The 22,650-nt window shown below is 45.5% G+C and overlaps 1 protein-coding gene across 4 annotated transcripts in view; it reads right to left on the reverse strand.

Annotated features, from left to right (window-relative positions):
• Positions 1-22,650, reverse strand: part of LOC121286299 (unconventional myosin-XVIIIb-like) — a 341,286-nt gene that overhangs the window by 140,748 nt on the left and 177,888 nt on the right. For all 4 annotated transcript variants that reach the window (XM_041203361.1, XM_041203360.1, XM_041203359.1 and 1 more), the window contains exons 20-23: positions 21,177-21,242; positions 16,534-16,662; positions 16,185-16,328; positions 10,393-10,482 (exon numbers count right to left, since the gene is read on the reverse strand). In XM_041203361.1, coding sequence (XP_041059295.1) covers positions 10,393-10,482; positions 16,185-16,328; positions 16,534-16,662; positions 21,177-21,242 — 429 coding nt within the window. The remainder of the gene's footprint in view (positions 1-10,392; positions 10,483-16,184; positions 16,329-16,533; positions 16,663-21,176; positions 21,243-22,650) is intronic.

The following is a 22,650-nucleotide window of genomic DNA, read 5'->3' on the forward strand; positions in this document are numbered from 1 at the left end:
TTTTATCATTTGTTCATGGTGTGAAGGAATCTAGCTGTAATAAGGAGTTATAAGATTAAAAAGAGTGATTATATGAAGTAGGGAGTAAAAATTAAAAGCAGAGTTCATCTGCTAGACAAGTGTTTAAAAGTTCATAAACATGCCTGAACATAATCAAAGATGCCAGCATCCTGTGGTATAACATATGGTATATTCTCTAACACAAGGTAGTTCCTAACAAATAGGAACTGGCCTTTGCAAATCAAGGATACATTACTTCAGTAAGGTATTGATAAATTGTAAACTACCACCATCAACTTTAAATTTTAAGGATGTCCCTAAATCCACTGCCAACTCAATCTGGGAAAATTAGTTATAATCTTAAGAGACAGTTGGGTAGCAAGGAAGTTACCAACATCTGCATCTCTCGGTATCCTGTTTGCTCGAAGGATGTTACCCAGCACATGTGCTGAACTTACTTCCTGCTGATTCCGCTTTTTTATGATATAAGTATGGGAACCTCACAATAGGATTTTTAGATTTGTTGGGTTCACTCCTGCCTCTCTCAAGGTAAAGGTATTAGCTATTGAGGTGTAGTGATGATGGCTCTCCCATTAATTGGGATAGATGTATCTCACTGGACTCTGTAGCTTTTTACTTGGGGATTTAAGGTAAATACTACTTTAAACATTGATGAATGTCTTAAATATCACTCTGTAACATTATTCAAAACTTGGATTCTCTAAGAGAAACAAGATTATGCTTTCATTTCCTAGAACTATCAATGTTGCAATTGATTTATTATCAAATGTGAATTACGTGTTTGGTTCTTTCATAAACTTCTATATAATTTAGAAAATATATTGTCTCATATAGTCTTCTGTATCCAAACTCGGGAACCCATCTCTGTACACTCCTCAGTGGGGAGGTACATTATGAGGAGCGATGCCTGGACCCTTATAATATCAAGGTTATTATAATCCAGCTAAAACTTCTGAAAAAAAGGTCACCTGAAGAATATTAATATTCTCTGGTGGTTTCTTTCTTTCAGGAAGAGTTAGGTTAGTTCGTCAGACCCAATTAAGTGCCTGTGAGGCCTGTCTTTCCCAATTTTAAGTGACAGCGATCATCCGAGGTGTATACCTGATCCGGAATAGTCCCAGAAGGGGCTACAGTTATTATCCAATTTAATGGGATGTGAGCATCACTGGCTAGGCCAGTATTTGTTGCCCATCCCTAATTGCCCTTAATTGGATATAAATCACCCATTAAATGTATCCACTGGGCAGGAATTTTCCACCTTCAAGGTGGATTTGGAAATGGGGAACCTCAAAAAAATGGCAAAAAAATGAGTTGCGCTGGCTTGCCAACATATACATCTCATCACACTTTTACAGGAGGTGACTTCAGAGCAGCGACAGTAACATACCCAAAAGTGACAGGGCGCCAGTTAAAGTACTTGAGGAGGTAATCAATAGATGGTTTCGCTGGACTTTACAATTTTCCCATAGGTGATTCAGAGTCCCAAGGTGAGCTGAATTCAGAAGCTCACAGGAGCTGAGTGTATGGTGGGAGGTCCCAGCCACCTGACATTTACGTTCAACCTGACCTTTACTTGCCAAAAATGAAAAGACAGCAATCATCCCAAGTCACAGGCCCTTACAGCAATCTCTCATGGAAACTGATGCCACAAAGAGGGATTGAGTCAAAGAAGAGCCTTGCAGTGCCTCCAGCCACATCTCCCTTTCATTTTCCTTTCCTTGCGTTGACCCCACTCTTGTCAAAAGCCACTGTAGATGCACTCTCACTGCAGCCACACAAAGCCTCTTGACTTCCCTCAATCTTGGTCCCTGATTGTCCCTCCCAACTCCTCAGCCCACCCGCCATTCCGAATCAGGCGGCAAACTCAGAGGCGGGCTCTTCAATGGCCACCTCCCATTAGATTGCACCTGAACTCCCGCTGCTGCAGTGAGCAGGTTTGGGAGCTGAAAACAATCCAGCCGCCTAAAAATTTCAGAGTCCAGACGATTCAGCCCATTGTGTTTCAAGAATGAGACTTAATGGTCAAGAAGCATGAACAGGTAGAAAACCGTATATTCTGTAAAAATGGATTTAATGGCTACTCATGATACGTCTTTCTACTATTTTTCAGACCTTTAAACCTAGTTGAACAGCCAAGGCACATAGGAAAAGGTTGACATCAAAAAGACTAGGAGTGAAGACAACCCCAGACATAATGACCAGATGACAAGAAACTTATGCTATGGATTATAGCGGGAAAGACACAAGGCAATGGATTTTACATAAGAGGCAGGAGTCCCACCACCAGGACTGAAACAGGAGGTCACTCCACTTAAGAAGGCAGAGGGACTCAGGGCCTCATTTTGCCAACAACAGCCAATTAAGTGGCTGCTTCCGGGGCTGCCATCCCAATTAAGGATGGCAAACCACCCCCAAGAGGGGGCAAATCCAATCAGAGGGCCAGCCACTCAGCATTGCCATCGCTGGTAGCAGCCACTGTTAGGGGGGACTTCACTAGACGATGAGGGCTCATTGACACCCATGCCTCTCACAAACTGCTAAGTGGTATCTGGAGACAGTCAGGCAGGCCCCGGCGAGGAGGGTGGTGGTTTGCTGAGGGCAGGTGGCGCCGGTTGTCACGAGGGCGGTCATTGTCGCCAGGAAGTCTCTCTGTGGGCAAAGACTGCCCAAAAAGGATGGCACCCACCGAGTCCGCTGAGGGTAGCATTCTAGCAGAGGTGGGAAGGGGCCCTTATTTGGCCACGTAAGCGGCTCAATTGGGTTCCAAACAGGTTGTCTGTCTGTTACCTTTCCCGATGCTGTTAAAATGGCATGGCGGTGGAAAAACGACGGGCACAGCACCCAACACATTCCCATGCCATTTTGCCAGTCTTCCTACCTTCCTCCCCATTCTTAGTGTGCTGGTAAAATCCAGCCCAAGGACTCTTAGAGTCTGGAGAACAGAGAGAAGCAGGTTAGAGCAGGGGGAGCAACAAAAATTGATTTCAGCACAATGAGGACATAGGGAGACAGAAAGGAGCATGGACTGGGATATTTGGCACTCCGACTGAACAAGGGAGGAAAGATTAGAGGTGCAGTAGCCTTTAGTAGCTTTGCTAAAATTGAAGGAGAAAGGATGTGTAATGAAGTGAAGAGAAACGTGAACCGACAGCCAATATTAATCATTAGTGCAACCTGACAGCATGGAGATCTCACTGTACATCCCTTTGAACATCCTCTTACACAAGATTCTGAAATAGTGAAATCGATCTGCAGCCTCTGTGCAATGGTATTAATCTCCACAGTGCTTGTTATTCTGGTAGGAATAGAATAAACCCATGCCAGTTATTCATGCCAACATTCCATTAACAGCCAGGCTGACTGCAACAGATAAAAATGTTTGAAGAAAATATAATAGTAATTCTTCCCCCTGCCATGTGTGTGCTATCTACTGATGGTAATAATGGGTGTTTTGACAGGTTTTATACTGAAATAGGAGGAACTGTGGGCCAACTAATTTAATCAGGCCTCTGAGAACCTGGAACATAAAACGCCCTGCAGTGTTCTTTATTGCTGCTTTGGGATTCATAAAATGTCTGTTGTCCCCTGTTTCAATCTCACCATTCTACCAAATCATTTTTTCTATTACTATTTTATGACCAATCTATTTATCTCCAAATAAGCTTCAGTATGCAGTCTTCATCAGTTGGCTGATTGAAGCTGTTCAAATTGATCTAAAATAGGTACTATGCTTCCTTTTAGTTTGTCAGCATGCCCATTTAGGTGACAGATGAGAGTTGGTGAAAATTTTGCAGAGAACTCAGTTGATAGGTGCATTGCCCATATTTGGAACTGAAATATTCAAGTTCGTAAAGGTCCGAGGTCCAATCTCTGGACAATGCTGAGTTACAACCAGCGGGGGTGGGGAATGCCTCATGAAAGATTACAGATCTAACAGGTTTCTCTGCCATTGCACTCCTCTCCCTCAATGATGGGAGGCTTTATGAAGGAGGGAGGCATGATTCACATGAGATGAGGGGTGAGGCAAAACAATACTCAGGAGAAGTCACACTGGATAGTTGAGCACAGAGAGAGGCCCCTGCCTTGGAATCATCTAAGATGGAATATAATTCAGAACAGCTGTATTTAGGCTTCAATTATTTTTTTTAAAACGATAATTAAGAAGGAAAAATTGTTCACGCTTTTAAGGGGGAACATTTCAATCTGAAATCACAGACAAAATCTGCAATCATAGGAGCTGTAATTAAATCCAGCGAGCGAGGTTAAATAAGTTTTATTTAGTTTTAGGCTATCAGCAGTTGCCAGCAAGAGCGTTCGATCAATTCACTCACTAAGCATTACATAATCAAAACGTCAACTAAAGACAAGAGAATCAAGTTCAAGATTTGTGTTACAATGTTTTGACAACATAAGCTCACCACAGACTTGATTTCTCCAGTGTTTTGAAATTCACAGCATTTAAGCCAAGAACTTCTTTAATTCCTAAATGCCAGACTGTCTGCTGAATTAATACCAAATTTCAACATGCAGGGAAATTTTATGCTAATGTAGCCTTGATTGATCGCTTGTCTGTGCATCTTAACAAAGCTGCAACAGTTCTCACCAAGTAGTCCTTCTAATAAGAATTCCTAATTCCAACACATTGCATATCGTCCCCGCCTTTACTGCATTTCAACACATCAACAAGGATTTGTGCGCTTTCCCTCAACCCATTCCATTCTTTCCTAAAGATACTGGCTCATGTTAGAGAGCAGTTCTGCAAATGCTCACTAGCTCACCTGTCTATATGGTGAGGTTACACACGCTAACGAACTTGGATTCATCACAACTAAACCCAATCACATCCGCAACTGCAGTCCACACTGGTGGGTGAGGAGCCGGCCTTTGCATAGCATCCTGGAGTGAGGATCTAAGCCGGTTTATAACTTTCCATAGTGCAGTCACAACCGAGGCCAATTGTAACAGCCCCCTTATCACGGAGGTCCACCAACTCAGTTCAAACCAGGGAATAAATACTAGCATCCCACACTATACTGTTATTCACTGAGCCAAGGATGGACACTTAGGTATTTAATAAGTTGACTCAATTTTATTTAATACATTAGGAGGTGGAGAGAACTTGGTGAATGAATCATGCAGCTCTCAAGAGCACTGGTGTTTGTATTTAAAGGACTCAGTGTAACCAAGTTTCCAATGTTTAAACATTGCAGCCCCTAACATAACGATCATAGATGTCATTTTGGGAAACTCCAAGGCCAGAATTTTAAGGCACCATTGCACCATTCAAAAGTCCATTGACTTTGGCGGGACTGTGAAATCCCACCAGTGTAAAATTCCACCCCAAAGATTGCAGACGCTTTCCACATTATTCTTCTATCTTCATTTGTACCGATCCTTAGCATTCAGAGGTGTGCATTATGAGGAAAGATTGAAGTTAATACTGCTTTTCATCCTTGAATGAGGGTGTATTCAAGGTGATCTTACATAGGATAGTGTACAGTACATAAAAAAAGAGAGATTTAATTTAAAGTAAAGAGGACACAGGTCCAGCAAACAACAGATTTAGAGCTAATATCAAGAGTCCCTTTCTCACTCACAGTTATCAGTACACAGAAAGAACTTGCAGGTACAATAGTGAAGGTGAAAACCCTGCTGTAGTGTCTTGAAAATTGTACTGCACATTTTGTCCACTTGAGGCTACCATACAAATAGGTACTGCCAGAGGGAGTTTGCTAGGAAGAAAATAGTGAATATTAAAGGATCCATGTTTAACAGCCTATGGAGTTCTAATTCTCAATGTCTCTGGCTGAATAGAACTGTGGTCATCCCAAGAGCTTCACTTGCAATCATTAAGAACCAGTTAAATGCTGCAATAAGGTCACTGTAGATGGCTGAACTAAGATGGTTGGAATGTCCTCCATCATTTGTGATTATCCTGTGGGATTATGGTGGAGTTGATGTACAAACTAAAGATGATCGACAGGCACTATCTATCACATTCAGCAACACAGGCATTCTCCCTGGAGGTGAATACATCAAGCGCTACAAAATACACATCACACTGCTCCCTAAGATGCCACAAGGCTCAATTTTGTTACATTTTAGTGAAAAAAAAATTGGATTACTGACAAGGGTTTCCAGTGCATTATTAAAGCAGGAAATGATTAGAAAAAAAATTAAGTGAATCATTAATTAGTAAACTGGCATCAAGCATAGGTTTTGCAAAGTGGCAGATTGCAGATGGCAGGGAAGATGGGGGATAGCTACAGTTCTGAAGCCCTGGGAAAAAGAATGAGTTAGAATAGGTTAACTCTCAGTGATTGCTCTTGGCATAGCCAAACTTACTTCCCAAGGTTCTCCTGCCCTTCTGACACCATAGAGCTAACTGGAGGCTGGTTGGTGTGGGGAGGGGGTGGGGGTGAGTGGAGGGCAGGGGGATGGCTGAGGTGCAGTGGAGAGGTGGACAGCAAACCACCAGAGCAATAGGCCTGAGAGGTTTTAATATGGCCAGTCAGTCTCCCCCATGAACCCAATGGGCAACGAGAGGGGTTTTGGTCTGCTAACAAACAAGGAGAATCACTGCAATAATCAGGTAAGTGGTTAGAAAAGGGCTGGATGGGTCATGCAGTCAGGAGTGGAAGCGGAGGGGGGGGGGGGTGGTGGGTGGGGGTGCGGTGTGGGGGGGGGATGGTGGGGTGGAAAACCCAGAGTGGAGAAGCCGAAGATCTGCTTGCAGAACCTGGAGGAGCAATACTCATTATCCTGACCAGCAGAGAAACTCTTCCTGCCAGGCTGGCCTGGTGGTGAGGGAGGGGGGAAAGTCACAATGACTTCTCTGTGCAGGGTTCTAGTTAAAATGGGAGTCAGGCCATGAAGACACCATCTGAACCCAAAGTGCGCATTTAAAGAAGACCCCTTCTGGCTTTTGACTAAGATCACAAACCATAGGGAAGGTGGGTTGGATCGATCCAGGTTAGACCCACGCGCCATTTTAACTAGCCACTTGATCTCTAACAGGCGAGCAGAGTTAAAAACAATCCTGATCAGTCTAGTTAATTGTGTCAACAAGCAGTTACACAAGAACTGGCCAGCTGGATGGAGAGCCTTTTCTTGTCAGTACTTGTTTTTAATGTTCCCAGCTTGATGAAACATGCCCTACAGTCAATGATTCATCAGTAGTTGGCAGATAGCAACTGTGGAGCAGCAGCAGCAGCAGCATGAATGCAAGAAGGAATCTATTAGAGCCAATCCTGCGGAAATAGGGGTGTGTGTTCAGAAAAAGTTGTCATTTCTGTAGGGTCCAGTAATGTCTATTTGTCTTTCCTTCTCCCCATCTCCTAATTTGAAACATCTCATTTCTTTTTCTTAATACAATGTCTTAGCCAAAAACATACACAACACTCATAATCAATAAGCACGGAACAGCACAGCAAAGGTCAAACATATAGCCTTCTGGCTAGAAGTAAAGTGTTTCAATTGCTGGGACTTGTCACCTCATTATTTTGGTATTTCTGCCCTCAAGAGTTGGTATTAAAGTTGTTTTATTTTGATTTTAGCAACTTGAGTGAATCAAGTGAAGCCTTGTCATCCTGCTGTAATAATATTCTCCCTATTTATTTGCAAATTCCACACAGGTTCCTCATAGCTTCCAGAATCAAATATCACATTGAGTTGCACAAGATAAAGCACAACTAGAGGATAGATCAGGAAGGGTAGGTTCATATTTCTAATCAATATAGACACCTCTTTGATGCTACTGGGACCAAGCCCTGTTCAATAATTCATATTTTTAAATGAAGTGATGATTATTTTTTGTATCTAGACCATGGTCCAATGACCGGTGCTGCTCAAGGAGACAATTTAAAAGTTTGTTGCTAGGAATGAGGCACCGAGCTTCTACAATCACGAGCAGAAGCAACTTAATACAAAATGCATCTGCCGTGCAATGGTTTAAATTTGCTCTGCAAAGAGCTGGAACTAGAAAGTTTGATGCGAATCAGGCATCTTATTAATTCATTCCCCCTTCTCCCTACCGTTTCTCATAACTGTTGAATTCATACAAACCTACTGAGCAAGCATTCATTTCAGGTGGTTTAGTACAGCAGACTGCGGATCCGAGAAAACATTGGTCTACAAATCTGCGCTTACGGACATATGAATTAGGAGCAGGAGTAGGCCAGTCGGTGTTTCGGGCCTGCTCACCACTCAATAAGATCATTGCTGTTCTGAACGTAACTTCAACTCCACATGCCCGCCTGCTCCTGATAACATTCAACCCCTTGCTAATCAAGGGTCTATCTAGCTCTGCCTTAAAAATATTCAAGGACTCTGCTTGAATTACAGCTTCCTGTTGCATCAAGTTAAGTATGAGAATCTGATCCTGCAGTTTGCATATCTGCAGTCTGGGTCTCTGTATTATGCAGCGGAAGCCAAAATACCAATTAAGACCAGTGTCCAATAGAAATGTAAAGAGCTGATAATTAACCAAACGGCTGGGGTCATCACTGGCACCCGGAGGGTTCACCTATCACTGAGAGTTCGGATTCTTGTAAATAACCCTGCTAACCACACCCTAAATGATAGCTTTGTTGTGGTCATCTGCACAGTTATAGATGTTTAAACTCCTTTGGTACCCTTTCATTCAACGGATCCCTAACCTTGGGGATTGCCATTGTGTTGCCGACTTGTTTCGCGTTATCTACAGGAAGACAGTTATCCTCCAACTTAGGCAACAGAACATTATTTATGTGGATTTCTCAGGAACTACCAAGTCTTACAGATGTCCATCAGGTCAGCCCTCAACCTACTTTGCCCCCCATCACCACCACCCCCACCGCCAAACAGGAACAAAAGCCTCATTAAGTATAAAAGCGTCTGAAAAACTCTGTGCTCTGTGCGAGTGTAATCCCCTTCTGCCCGACAGTCAAAACCTACCAGGGCAACCAGACGAGGGCACAGATTCTTCCATGTGGGAGGATTCATGGGGGTCACCACAGAGAAAGGAGTGAAAACAAACCAAGACAAAGAGACAATACAGTGAACGGTTCATTCTCCCAGGGAGGTGGGGGGAGGTGTGACACGGTAAGAAACACAGGCGATTACATTTGTACTGTTAAAACTTTGCTTTCTTGTGACAAATAAAGGAAGAATTTTAAACTCACCTCCTTTCATTTTTATTCTTTCATGGGATGTGGGCATCACCGACAAGGCCAGCATTTATTGCCCATCCCTAATTGCCCTTGAACTGAGGGGCTTGCTAGACCATTTTAAAGGGCAGTTAAGAGTCAACCAAATGGCTGTTGATCTGGGCTCACATGACCAGATAAGAATGGCAGATTTACTTCCCTGAAGGACATTAGTGAACCAGATGGGTTTTTATGACAATCAATGATAGTTTCACAGTCACCATGACTGACTATGGAATGCTTTCAATTCCAGGTTTAATTCCAGCTACCAAGGTGGGATGAATCCAGAACATTAGCCTGGGCCTCTATATTAGTAGCTCAATGGCAATACTACTATGCCACTATCTCCCCACTAATGAAGTTAACTCAAGGTCTATCTCCATTGTTGAATATGGACAATTTCCCATGTGGTCTATAGACAAAACTTCTACTTTCTTCAGTAGAACACCTGTTATAAGCTTAAGGCCTGCTGCAGATACCATCTTAGGTTCAGTGGTGCCAGTTGCCCTCATAAGTGGCTTGAGCATCTTAATTTTACAGGAGTTGACTCACACAGGCCTACTGGTGTCACCTGAAGGTGGAATCTGCTTCGGTATTCCCTTCTGGCCTGTACCAGATGTGTGTATCTTGTGCTTCTCCCCAAAGGCGAACTGAGCAAACATTGTGTCAGGCAAGGCCAGGTATGAACTGATAAACAGTTTTATTTCACAGTCCAGAATCTGCAGTTACACTTATATTTATTTAATTCAAATCAGTATAATCAATCTGCATGAAAATCTAAATGAAATAATCCATCACACCAGTGCTCATCCATTTGACTTAATCAAGATGGCTTTTAAATGTTCTCCAGCATATTTCGAATCTTTCACATTTGGCTAAAGTTCTCTCATCTATTTACAAACCCGATTGACCACCTGTGCTCTCCTCAGTATTTTATAAGCCAGAAAGGATCAGGACTTCCCACAACCCCAGCACTGCAATGTGGATGGTGAAGTTAGCATCCATTCCTGGCTTGTTCTGCTAACCCTTGTAACTGATGATTCATTATAGAAATAAGGAGTGAATGAAGAAAGATCAGAACATATAGTCTGGAGTGAGAAAAGGTCACTGCCCATTAGACTCACAGCCAAAAAGAACTCACAAAAGCATGGAAACATTCATAGTGTTAATAAAAAAGCAAACTTGCCTTGCCCTCAAGTAGGTCAGCGTTTCCTCGAAACTCATTACATTCACGGTGGGATTTCTCCAGCTTCTTGCGCAATGTGCCAACCTCCTCCTAGTTACATAAAAACATCATATTAGGACAAACACAGGAAATCCTTTTTTGAGGGGAGAGCCAGGTAAATTAGTTTTAGTTGACTTTGAGGTGATAGACCTGGTGATGGCAAACTGGAACAAATAGTCAACCCTTTGCAGCAGACTTTGTGATCAATGGGATATATAGAGGGTGGTTAGAATGCGGAACCTGCTTACACAAGGGGCAGGATTTTTCAGATGTGAGGTTTCCCGCCCCACCACCTGGAGAGTCAGCGGGGATACGTACAGCAGCCACAGAGTCAATTAATGCTCCAAGGAGGGTTAATTGGCTGGAGATGGGGCTCCCACCCTTCCCTCGGATGTAAGTCCTGCCTCAGAGCGCTGCCAGCCAATCAGATTGGCCGGCAGCTCTATAGTCTCAGCCGCGCCAGTGACAGCAGTGCCAATGACAGCGGAGGCCAGGACTGGGACTGCAAGAAGCAGTTTGGATTCTAAGTCCTAGGGCCTGAATTTTTCAGTCGGCGTGCGGGGTCAGGCCCGACACACCGGCACCTAAAATGACGCGCGGTGACATCAGGCGTGCGTCCTGACATCATCGCGCTGTCTCTCGATGTTTCTTTTGGCGGGTGCGCACCGGAGTTGGCTGCGCGCCCGCCGATATTTAAACGGCCTATTAAGGCCATTAAAGAAGTAATTAAGGACATTGTTTGCGCTGCCCGTCCAACCTTAAGGTGGACGGGCAGACAAAAGTGCCAAGGGGCCTTCACGCCTTTTAGGAAACCTCATCCACGAGCGGGATGAGGTTTCCCAAAGCTTTTATGAATTAAATTTTTTTAAATTTCTGAAATATAAAAACATGTCCCATCTCATGTGACACAGTCCCATGAGAGGGGACGTGCTTAATTAAATTTTCGATCCATTTATTTATTTCAAAAGCACCTCAACCTCCCTGGGGCAGCTCCGTGCTCCTGCTGATCCCGCCCGCCAACTGAAAAATTCAGGCCCTGGAGTCCAGGACCAGGTAAATGTGGGGGGGTCTCAAGGCAGGGAGGGGAGTTGAGGCCCAGGAGCGGAGCTAGGGATCTCGGTGGAGAGGCTGAGGGCGGGTGGGACGGAGCGCCCACAGGGGAAGGCAGGCAGGCCTTGGAGGCAGGCGCCCGATGTGGAAAGGGGGGCCTTAAGGGAGGCACCTTCCCCATCCTGCCCGAGGCCTGAGCAGGGTGGCTCACCAAGCTTCCCCACCACCCCTGATCTCCTCCCACTTGCCTCAGAATTGAAGCCGAAAGGGAAGCAACCCTTAAGTGGCCAACAATTGCGGACAGGCCGGGGGCGAGCGGGAAGGCAGTGGGAAGGCCACCTGGGGAATGTTAAGGGCAGCCCCTACCTACAAACCCACCAGCAAGAGGACTATAAAACCCTGCCCAAGGAGTAGTTGAGGTAAAGATGCCTTTAAGGAAAAGCTATATAAACACATGGGCCAGAATTTTATGCCTCGCAGGCTGGCACACATCCGACCCCATTGGGTTGTAAAGTAGCGTGAGAAGACGTCGGGCAAGCATCTCAACATCATCCCACATGCGCACAGTCTTCAGGTCGGAAGGACCGCGCTAAAGTTGGATCCACGTCAGCCATCAATTAAGAGGCCACTTAAGGCCATTAAAAACCCAACTGAAGCCAATTTTACGTTGCCCGTGCAATTTTTGCGCTCATTGCACAGGCAAAATGGGTAGGCAGGCAGCTCACATATCGCACAACCTCATCCAAGGGCGGGATAAAAAGATTCAGCAGCATTGCTAGTGTGAGTAGTGGAGAGTTTAGGAGATAGTTTGCTGCTGGTTGCTTATTTGAACTTGACAGCTTCATCACTGTTCTGAACTTCATTCTTGGCATTTCTAGGCTTCATTTCAGCACTCATTGGTGTCTCCCAGGTCCCCGGAGGATTTTGACCATGTGGATCCTTCCAGGCATCAGACAGCCTTCTGTTACCCTGGTAATGGGGATTGTGGTCTCCGGTGGAGGCACCTCCTCTGAGGAGGAAGAAAGGGGCAGAAGGGAGAGGAGGCCAGGTGTCCCTATGCAGTTTCCAGGGGACCGACCTGTGGGAGGAGAGCCCCAGGCAGGTAGTCCAAGGTGGAAGCGGCTGCAGAAGATGCCACTATCCTGCTGCCAGGGTTTACATGCAGCGATGAAGCTACCTCAGTATGTCTGAGGTGCAATGCCGAAGCAGGCTCCACCTCTCCAGGGAGACCGTGACCTCCAGTTGTCAGATGATAGGGCGGGTCAGTTGGGTGCCTTCATCAACAGGAAGGGATTCCACTCCATGAATGTGCAGATAGTGTGTGACCACAGGATGCAGGTTCTGCAAATCTATGCAAGGTACCCTGGAAGCTCCTATGATGACTACATCCTGAGACACTCCCAGGTGCCGAGGCTCTTCAGTGCTCCAGCCTGACTGGATGGATGGCTGCTGGGTGACAAGGGCTATCCGTTGAAAAGGTAGCTTATGACACCTCTCAGCCACCCAAGAACAGAGGCAGAGCAGCATTATAATAGGAGTCATACCTCCACAAGGATGGTGATAGAGTGGACCATAGGTCTTCTGAAGATGTGGTTCCAATGCCTGGACCGTTCAGGGTGTGCGCTACAATACCCCCTAGAGCGGGGGTCACTGATAGTGGTTGCATGATGCGCTCTCCACAATCTGGCACTGGCAAGGGGGGACCCACTGGAGGAAGAGGATCTTGACACAGCTCCACAAGCCACAGAGGATGAATCCAGTCAGAAGAGGAGCACAGTGAGGAGAATGGAGGCAAACCTCTGTATCCTTCAGGGAGGTGGGGACACCAGGGATGTCTTGATCCAAAGCTCCTTCAGCTAGGCTGCCAAAGATCTGCTTCCACCTCATGCCAGGGCTGCTGCCTCCATCCCAAATGTCTGAAATGACCCTTTCATTTGGAGCCAAAGTCCACTCGGTGCCTGTGCAATAAAATTTATTGGCGTATCCTGCACCAAAGAAATGCAAAGGTGAAGCATACTCAGGCCATTAGGACAAAAACAAAATTTATCTCATTTTGACAATCCAAAAAAATGACATCACCTTCTCTGGTCTTAATTCCCAGACCAGAAATCATAAACGAAACCTTACACAACAGAAGATCACCCGTGGCCAGTCCCTCTTGTGCTCTTGGTGCCTTAAATTTACATTCACAGGTGCTACGTCTAGGTGCTCCCCCCTCACTGGCACCGGTATTGGCGACAGCCAGCTGACTCTGCTGTCTCTGTTGGCCTTGGTGACCTTGGCAGTCGTCCCCTGGCAGTGGAGCCTGTGCTGGCCCCACCTGGGAGGGAGAGGCTAGTGCCATGGCTGGCATCTCCCCAGTCATCGCAGCCTCATTGGATGCCACGGTCACTAGCAGAGGGGCAGAGGAGCTGCTGCCATCACCCAGAGTGCCCTGAGAGAAGCCCGCAGAGACAACAGGCAGCTCGTGAACGTGAAGTCACTCTGGACCTCTCTGCTCGCTATTGATGGACGGGCACCTAGCTGGGATATTAGGTGCCTCATCCATCTTCCACACTGGCACTGACCAGCTGAGGCCATGAGGGTCAGTGCAGTGCTCATGCTCCACATGGACTCCTCCATGACGGAGACCATGGCACACATACCCTCATGAATCTCCGCCAGATCGTCCCACACATCTCGCTGGACATCCAGCATCTGCCGCCCCTTGGACAACTCCAGAGGCTCATCATCAGCCATCGACTGAGCATCGTCCAGGTCTCTAGAAGTCCACCGACTGCCGGCGTCCTCGGCACTCTCTGCCTCCACCTGCTCCTCAAGCGAGTGTGAAGTGCCCTCACCACAGTGCTCTGACATTCTAGCTGAGGATCTGGCACCCACCAAGGTGCTGGTATCTGCACTGGTGCCTGGTTCAGAGAGCGGGTGTGACGCCGGTGTGTGTGTGAGGCCTGGCAGTCCTCTGGCATCAGAGGTGGCTCTTCGGGGCCTTGCGATTGTGTGCCTGCTGGTGAATCTAAGAAAGAACAACAACATGTCATTAGTTCAAGACTTCACACTGTCACTGTATATGCCAGGCACTCTGCTGAGACAACTGAGATCTGCATCACGGTGCCCTCATCTCTCAATGATTAATGGGGAATCCAGTTTTGCGTTCTGGGGGCCTCTGCCTGTCCGTGACCTTTCAATACTGTTATGGTTCGTCTTCTCCTGAAAGGACAGGGGAGCATGGATTAGTCTGCTCTCTACCTGTAGCACCATTGCAGCCTGGCCAACCCCACCTGAGGAACACCCGGCAGGGCACACCCAAGTCGTGGCCCTCGAGCTGCAAGGCACCCTCAGTCCCAGCAGCCAGGGCTCACCCCCTTGGCCTGCTCCAGCATCGTTGACAGTTGGCGCTCAGACTCCAACACCCCTGAGCTCCACCGGGGGACGGCCAGACCTTCAACACACTGATCCACGCCAACATGGTACTCACCCTTCCCGAGCGCAGCAGGTCGTTAAACCTTTTGCACCCATGTGCGCCCCACAACGTCGTGGCTGCTGACCTGCGCTGCCTCCTCCTCCCAAGCTCTTTTTGTCAGGTGCGGTGGACTCCTCCTTCCATCTCTGGAGACTCGGGTGTCCCTCCTGGCAGCCACCTCTTCCAGAAGAACCACGAGGCACTCATCCGAAAACCAGGGGGACCGAGTACCCACCGGACCTGCCCTCCCGCCTGGCATCTCCAGCTGCCCTTGATACCATAACTTCAGTGTTCACAACGCAGGAGATATGTTCTTCCCTGGCAGCCTTCAAGGAGGTGCCAGCGCTGTTTTTAAACCAGCTGCCAGGTCACCATTTGATCCGGTGACCAACAGGCCCCCTCCCCTCCTGCCCCTTTCCGACCAATGGGAGTACGTGTTTCATGCCGGGCGGGCCTTAATTGACCAGCCAGGGTGAAATCGCGGACAGGGGCCGATCGTGGGTGGTGGCCTGTTTCCCGACCAGTTCTGGGCCCACCAATCCTGCCCGCCCGCCAAGGGTAAAATTCAGGCCTTGAGGGGGGGAAGATTGGAAGGATATGTTAAAGGGGTGAGATGAAAACAGGTGGGGGAAACTTGACTGGAGCATATATACAAGCAGAGACCTGTTAGGCTGAATGACCTGGATCTTTGCCATGTGAGAGTTTTAGTACCATGGTTTTCAGAGATTGGGACAGTTCAGGTGACTGAGTGATATATATATTCAACCTCCAACACCTGAATGAGGCAAAACAAAGTGCTATACTCCCAGAAGTTGGCAGAACAAGAAATCATTTCTTTCTATGGCTCTCTCTTTAAATCACCAGCAACACAATTCTTTAAGTTCCCAGGGCTGGTTGGAAAATAAATAGTTCAATTACTCTAACAAAGTAAATGGACAGGGTACAGGTCTTTTCTGGCTATCCTAAAGCACCAATTCCAAGCAACGCTTGTGTGTGTTATTGGTCTATCAATAACTTTGCTGCCATTCACTGGATTGGCCCCATGGACATAAAGAAACACAAGCCCCCACCCCCAGTAGCTTTATACTGGCTGAATCATGCAACTGACTTGCTATAGAAGAACATCCAATATTTCTGTAATCTATTAAATGACCTAAGGTGCATTCTTTCAAGACAAACAAGAAATTTGGGCTTGATCAGGGGCTGCTTGAACACCCAGAAACGTCACTGAGCACAAACATACCTCTTTGGCTCGGAGGTTTTCATCAACCATGTTAATGTTAAGCATCGGACGGATACTGGACATCAGCTGCCACCACTGCCACTGGCGGATCATCCAGTACTTCTTGATGTTCTTCTGAATGCAGCAAAGAGCTAACCGCTGGGTCTGGAGAAAGGAAAACGCCACTATAGTGAACACATTCAACACAGAGAGTACAGGCCATTCTTAAAGGAAAGCCTCAGGTGCCATTGTGCTCAGCCTTTATAGGGTGTCTAAGATTTACATTTTATTTCCTCTCCTTTAAATAAGCATTGCAGATGTGAGCTGCAAGCCATTACAACCATTGATGCACGAGGCATGAGAACGGTACCTTCATCTTCTTGAATCGTTGTCGCCCAAGGAATCCCTGACACACAGCCTGCAGCAAAATCAGATTTCGGCAAATCAGCTTCTCGCGCTGTTTCTCCAACCGGGAAACAACCCCAGCTTTGAAGAAGATCTGAAAACCAATCCGCATTCAAGTATTAGGCAATTGCTTCATTCAATTTCCTTTGTTTGTTGAGTTTCAGAGAACCAAGCTTCATTTAAGGAATTGTTTCTTATCTCAAACTCAATTCCTCCGGGTGTGCCTGAGAGGCAGAAAAATATGCAGCTCGAGTCAGATGAAGGGAGGAGTCTCGTGTGAAGCTTCCATACCAGCATGGACCCAGTCAGGCTGAATAGCCTGTTTCTGTGCTGTAACTTCTATGTTTGATAAAGAATAATGTAACTCAGTTTGTAATAAATCTAATCCAATTGCGCTTCCTAGGAACATAAGAACAGGAGTAGGCCATTTACCCCTTAAGCCTGTTCCAACATTCAATAAGGTCATCACTGATCTGTGACCGAACCTATACTCGCCTTTTCCCCTTGTCCCTTAATTTATTGATTTAGTGTGTGCATAGTCACAGTGCCAAGCAAAGCCTTGTTAGTGGCTAGATGGATTTCTTTAAGCCCACCTTCAAGTTTAGTCAGCGGACACTCCCCGACAATGTGAGTCATTGATTGGACTGCACCACAGCTGCAGCCTGGATGGTCTTGGTGACTCCATTTTATCTTGGGTGATGGCCTTGACAAGTCCTGGAGAAGTTTTAAAGACGGTTGGACGAACAGTAGGGTCGACAAAGAGAGACTGATTCCTGGTGGATAGTTTCTCCTGCCAATCCTCCTGAGCATGGTGGGTTTAACCATATGGGGTGATGTGAGGGAAGGCGTACTGCTGGTGGGTTGAGGAGATCCTTGGATAATGGCACGTTTGGGTTGGATTAGACCTTTTTTTTTAAATTCATTCATGGGATGTGGGCTTCGCTGGCTGGGCCAGCATTTATTGCCCATCCCTAGTTGCCCTTGAGAAGGTGGTGGTGAGCTGCCTTCTTGAACCGCTGCAGTCCATGTGGTGCAGGTACACCCTCAGTGCTGTTAGGAAGGGAGTTCCAAGATTTTGACTCAGTGACAGTGAAGAAACGACCATATATTTCCAAATCAGGTGGCTTGGAGGGGAACTTCCAGGTGGTGGTGTTCCCATGTATCTGCTGTCCTTGTAGATGGTAGTGGTCATGGGTTTGAAAGGTGCTGTTGATGGAGGCTTGGTGAATTCCTGCAGTGCATCTTGTAGATGGTACACATCTCCAGCAGCTTGCCTGATATTGGGGATTGGTGGGGAGGCTGGGGGAATGGGGCAATGTTACTCAGGAGTGGGAGCCAGGGGAGGTGAGTTGGTTGAAGAATATCTGTCATGATGCTCCTTGTTCAGTTGAGTTGCACATCGATAAGTTAGTGTGGCCAATTAGTACTGTACTGGGGTGCAATATTCTGCAGTTGAGTACAAGAGCAAAGGTCCTTAGGGTCTTGGCCAGTGATCCCCAGGAGGTACTGGCCAGTTTATTCAGGAGGTTATTATGGGGTTTAATTATTTTCTGCAGCTTCGATGAGGTGCTGGCTGTACATGAGGATTCTGTCAAGAGTAATGCCCAGATAAACATGGTGGGGATTGTGCTTCAGTCTCTGGCCACCCAGGGTGATGTACAGTTCCCTCTTAGCGCTGGCATTGCGAAGGTGGAATGTGCTAGAGACTGTTTTACTGGTGCTCGGTTTTTGGAGCTATGTCATGCAGTAGTCAGCCAGCTCTGGAATATTATTATTTAGTGTGTCTTCTAGCACAGGGAAAGGATCAGCATTCTTGCTGCATCACCTGTCAGTACCTGGGCTACACCAGGGAGTAATCCCCAGCAAACCAAATTCAACAAGTCTGCACTTGAAAACTCCTGGTATCTCAGAATCAAAAACGGCCAGCAATATTTCCCTTTATACCTTTGATTAACAAAAATCAATCAATCTCAGTTTTACAATTAATAATTGACCCTTCATCAATTGTTGTGTGCGAAAATTAATTCCAAACTTCTGTCACCCTTTGCATGTAGAAATGTTTCCTAATTTCTGAAATATTTCCTGAAATATCACAATTTAGAGCTGATTGTCTCACAAGTTATGGTTGGCTGTTGAGCAGATAAACTTTAACCTAAACACAAAGAGAATCATTTTGATTTTGGGTGATTGTGTAATATGGGTCAACATCTTACCCATCTCCGAAATTTCATTTCCATACTTCAGCACTCCCCATCCTCGCTCGACTATTTTACCAATCATGAACACCATCCACCACATATACTGAGAGGATTCCCAGGCAGAGATGCAGTCCAGTGAACTGCTTACCTCCTGTATTCCTCTCCCTCTCCTTCCCATTTGCTCCACTCTTCTAATTTTCCTCTCTCCTCCTCTTCCAGTCCTCTCCCGTCTTCCCTATGCCCACCCCAGCCTTCTCCATTTCCCCATTCTTCATCCCTTTTCCAACCTCATCTCCTTTCTCCTCCAGTCTACTTGCCTCCTCACTTCCTGCTCTCCACCTGTCTTCTCCTCTATCAAAACATTAGTTCCATTATTCCTTACTGTCATGCCCGGTATAGAGGTGTCATTTTATGAGCTTTTCATTCAATATTTTTAAGAAAACTGGACACAAACAAGTTTTAAAATGGCTGCTACAATTCACGTGACCTTTGGCATTTGGTCTACAGAAACTACGAGGCCCCAAACAAATGCCTAATTAAATATGGACATTCACAGCCCTCCAGGTACTTCACGCCTGTCTTTGTATAAGGACTGGCCAGCACAAAAGACTATGGAGTTTGCCAGACCGTCTGTCTCCATGTTTCATGTTGAACAAAAAGGAAAATTGAAACTCAGCTAGTGGCAGATGAGAAGTGAATGGCCCCATGATTAAGGTCAGTAAGAAAGCAAATACCTCTGTTTGTGACATTGACCCTCTAACACTACATGACCCAAAAAAATTCAAATTGGTCTGGACTGCCTGTGTGCAGTGCCACAGGGGATTGACTAGTGACTTAGAAATATCATAATGGTTGACTGTGCACAGACTGCACAATTAAATACTGGAGGGTGCTGATTCTAAGCAGCTTCCCAGCTTTTGGTTCCCTTTTCTTCTGTTATATTGGCCAGATTTTACGGCTGTAGTAACAATGAAACTCTCAGCCTCACGCCATTACGACTGTAAAATTGACGGCATTCTCTGGTGTCCTCAGTTGCACAGTTAAACACAGAAATCTAGTGATTAATGTCCTTCTACTGGGTGCACTGTAAAAATCCTCACAGATGGAATTCATCTGAAATCACAAGTGAACTTTCACTTTACGCTATTTAACTTACTGTAAAAACCCCTGAAAAGGTGACATTTTGTTGAATGAGGTGTAACTGGGTTTTTAATGATGTACTAAGTTCATAACTACTGCTGAACAAACTCTTTAGTCTGGAACAACTAATTTTATAATTATGGAATGTCAACGTTTTTCCATTATGATTTCAAAAAATAGCTTTTTCATAATATATATAGTTTTAAGATTGTTTATGATATTTTAACTACTAACTTAAGGAGTTGGCCATTTAGGGCTGAGATGAGGAGGAATTTTTTACACTCAATAGATTGTGGACCTTTGGAATTCTGTATCTCTCCACCTAGCTGGACAAGGACAGCAGATGCTTGGGAATACCACCACCTGCAAGTTCCCCTCCTAGTTATGCACCAGCCTGACTTGGAACTATATCACTGTTGCTTCACTGTCACTAGATCAAAATCCTGGAACTCCCTTGTGAACAGCTATGTGGGTGTACATACATTAGATGGACTGCAGCCATTCAAGAAGGTAGCTCACCCCGACCTTCTCAATGGCAATTAGGGATGGGCAACAAATGCTGACCTTGTCAGTGCCCACATCCCATGAAAGAATTAAAAAGAAAGACAGCTGTGGATGCTCCGTCATTGAGTATATTCAAGACTGAGAGCAATAGATAATTGCATACTAAGGCAACTAAGGGAAATGAGGATAGTGCAGGATGATAGTAGATGATCAGCCATGATTGTATGGAATGGCCAACTCCTGCTTCTCTATCTTATGTTCTCAATCCCATGCGTATGTCCCAAACTTTACTTTGCTCTCTGTAAAATGATTAAAAACTGAAGGTTAATTTATGCATTTTACTTCCTGGGTGGCTGTGTGAGAATTCGTCAATACGCCTGACTGCATACCCCTGCTTCATGACATCTGTTGCTGGATGTCAAAGTTCGCCTAGAGTGGAAACTAGACTCACATTAACATTGGGGAAGGTGAAATCACTGCCACAAAGATTACTAGGTGTATTGTCAGATTTTTACGGCCAGTTTTCTTTGAGGTCAGCAGTGAGCATCATCATGTCGCCACTGTGTGAAAAATCCAGGTCAATATAATCATCGGAAGACAAAATGATAGTTTCTCATGCTTTTTCTAATAAGACTTCTTACAGTGAAGTAAAAATTCAACCTGATGGAGCGTGTGCTTCCATTTTACATTAGAAACCTAAGTGTGACTCCCAAGGAGCTTTGATTCCACAGCTGTACTGATGAAGGTCTGTCTGTGTTATACATACCCGACTCTGCCCCATAGTAAAACTGTGCTTCTCCAAGTCCAACAAGGTAAGAAGCTGTTCTGTAGCCTGAAAAATAAATCAGCCATTCAATGATTTCTGATTTACTGTAGGATTATGTTTACAGACAAATATTTTGCCACATTTATTAAGGAGACAAGGCCTCAATTTACTATTCCGCATAATTTAACCCAAAAACATAGCTTGGTGCCATGTAGAGTGCTCACCTCTCATTTATAAGGTTATGGGTTCAAGCTCCACCCTCTACGACAAGACTTCAGTGCAGTCCCGGGGAACAATGGTAATTTTGGAGGCTTTCAGAAGAGATGTTAAACTGAGGCCTCACAATCGGACATAAAAGATACCGTGATGCTATTCGAAGAGCAAGGGAATTTGCCTGGATTCCTGTCACCATTCACTCCTCAAGCAATAGCACCAACATCAGCTCATTTGTCTCAGTGCTGTTTCTGGGGCCCTGCTGTAAACTATGGTTACCACATTTGCTTATATATCAATAACTACACTTTTTTGGCGGGGTCTGTGAGGTACTTTGGGCAGTCTCGTGGTAGCAACCCAGCTTCTGAGCTAGAAGCTCCAGGTTTAAGACCCACTTCAGGGTTTGATGGCCAAGGAAGGTGCGCTCATAACATGGCCAAGCAGGTTGATTATCAACCTGTAGATCCTGAATAGGAGAGTCTCCTAGTCAGCCATGATTAATGTGGAGTGGCAACCCTCAAGCTATAGACTCTGGCAACAGGCTGGTGACCTGTTCCAGGAAAAACTAGCCATGGAAACAGACACATGTCTTCTGCCTCATGTGTCACTAGGCATGGGATAGAACCAAGGAAGGAAGTGTTACATTCTTGGAGTGTTTCAAAGTGCTTCACACATTTTATCTTGTGGAGCTCATTGACTCTTATTACGTAGTCAAACAAAGCAGCCACCTTTTTCCAAGAGTATGGCACAAACATCAAAATAAAACAGCCAGTTAATGCACGGTTTTGTTGAATATGTCAGGGAAAAATGCTGTCAGGCACACTAAACAAATTACTTTCTCTTCTTCAAGTAGGGTTAGACCCAGACAGACGGAAGGGACCTCCGTTTAACATCACTGCTGAAGGATGTCAGTCTGACAGTAAAACACTTCCTGAATGCTAGAATGGAGGGTCACCTTAGTATATGTGCTCAGTCCAGAAGCAAGTCACCAGCTGAGCAAAGCCGGAAAATCTCACCAAAGATGATCTTTATTCTCCCTGAAGAGGTTCATCTTTTGACAAAAAAAAAATTAATCCACTGTTGCTCACAGTTGGACATTACTCTCTTTCCTTTTGAATTTGCCCAGCTGCTATTGAAGAACCTCTCAGTCTGGTTTCTATTATCACATTGATATTTTCCTCTATCAGCCCTGTAGCCGTCTTTGACTTTCTTTGACTCTTATTCATGTGATTAGAGGTGAAGGGCTGGGGGAGAGCAATCA

The sequence above is a fragment of the Carcharodon carcharias genome, chromosome 13 (assembly GCF_017639515.1).
Source record: "Carcharodon carcharias isolate sCarCar2 chromosome 13, sCarCar2.pri, whole genome shotgun sequence".
Lineage (NCBI taxonomy): Eukaryota > Metazoa > Chordata > Chondrichthyes > Lamniformes > Lamnidae > Carcharodon > Carcharodon carcharias.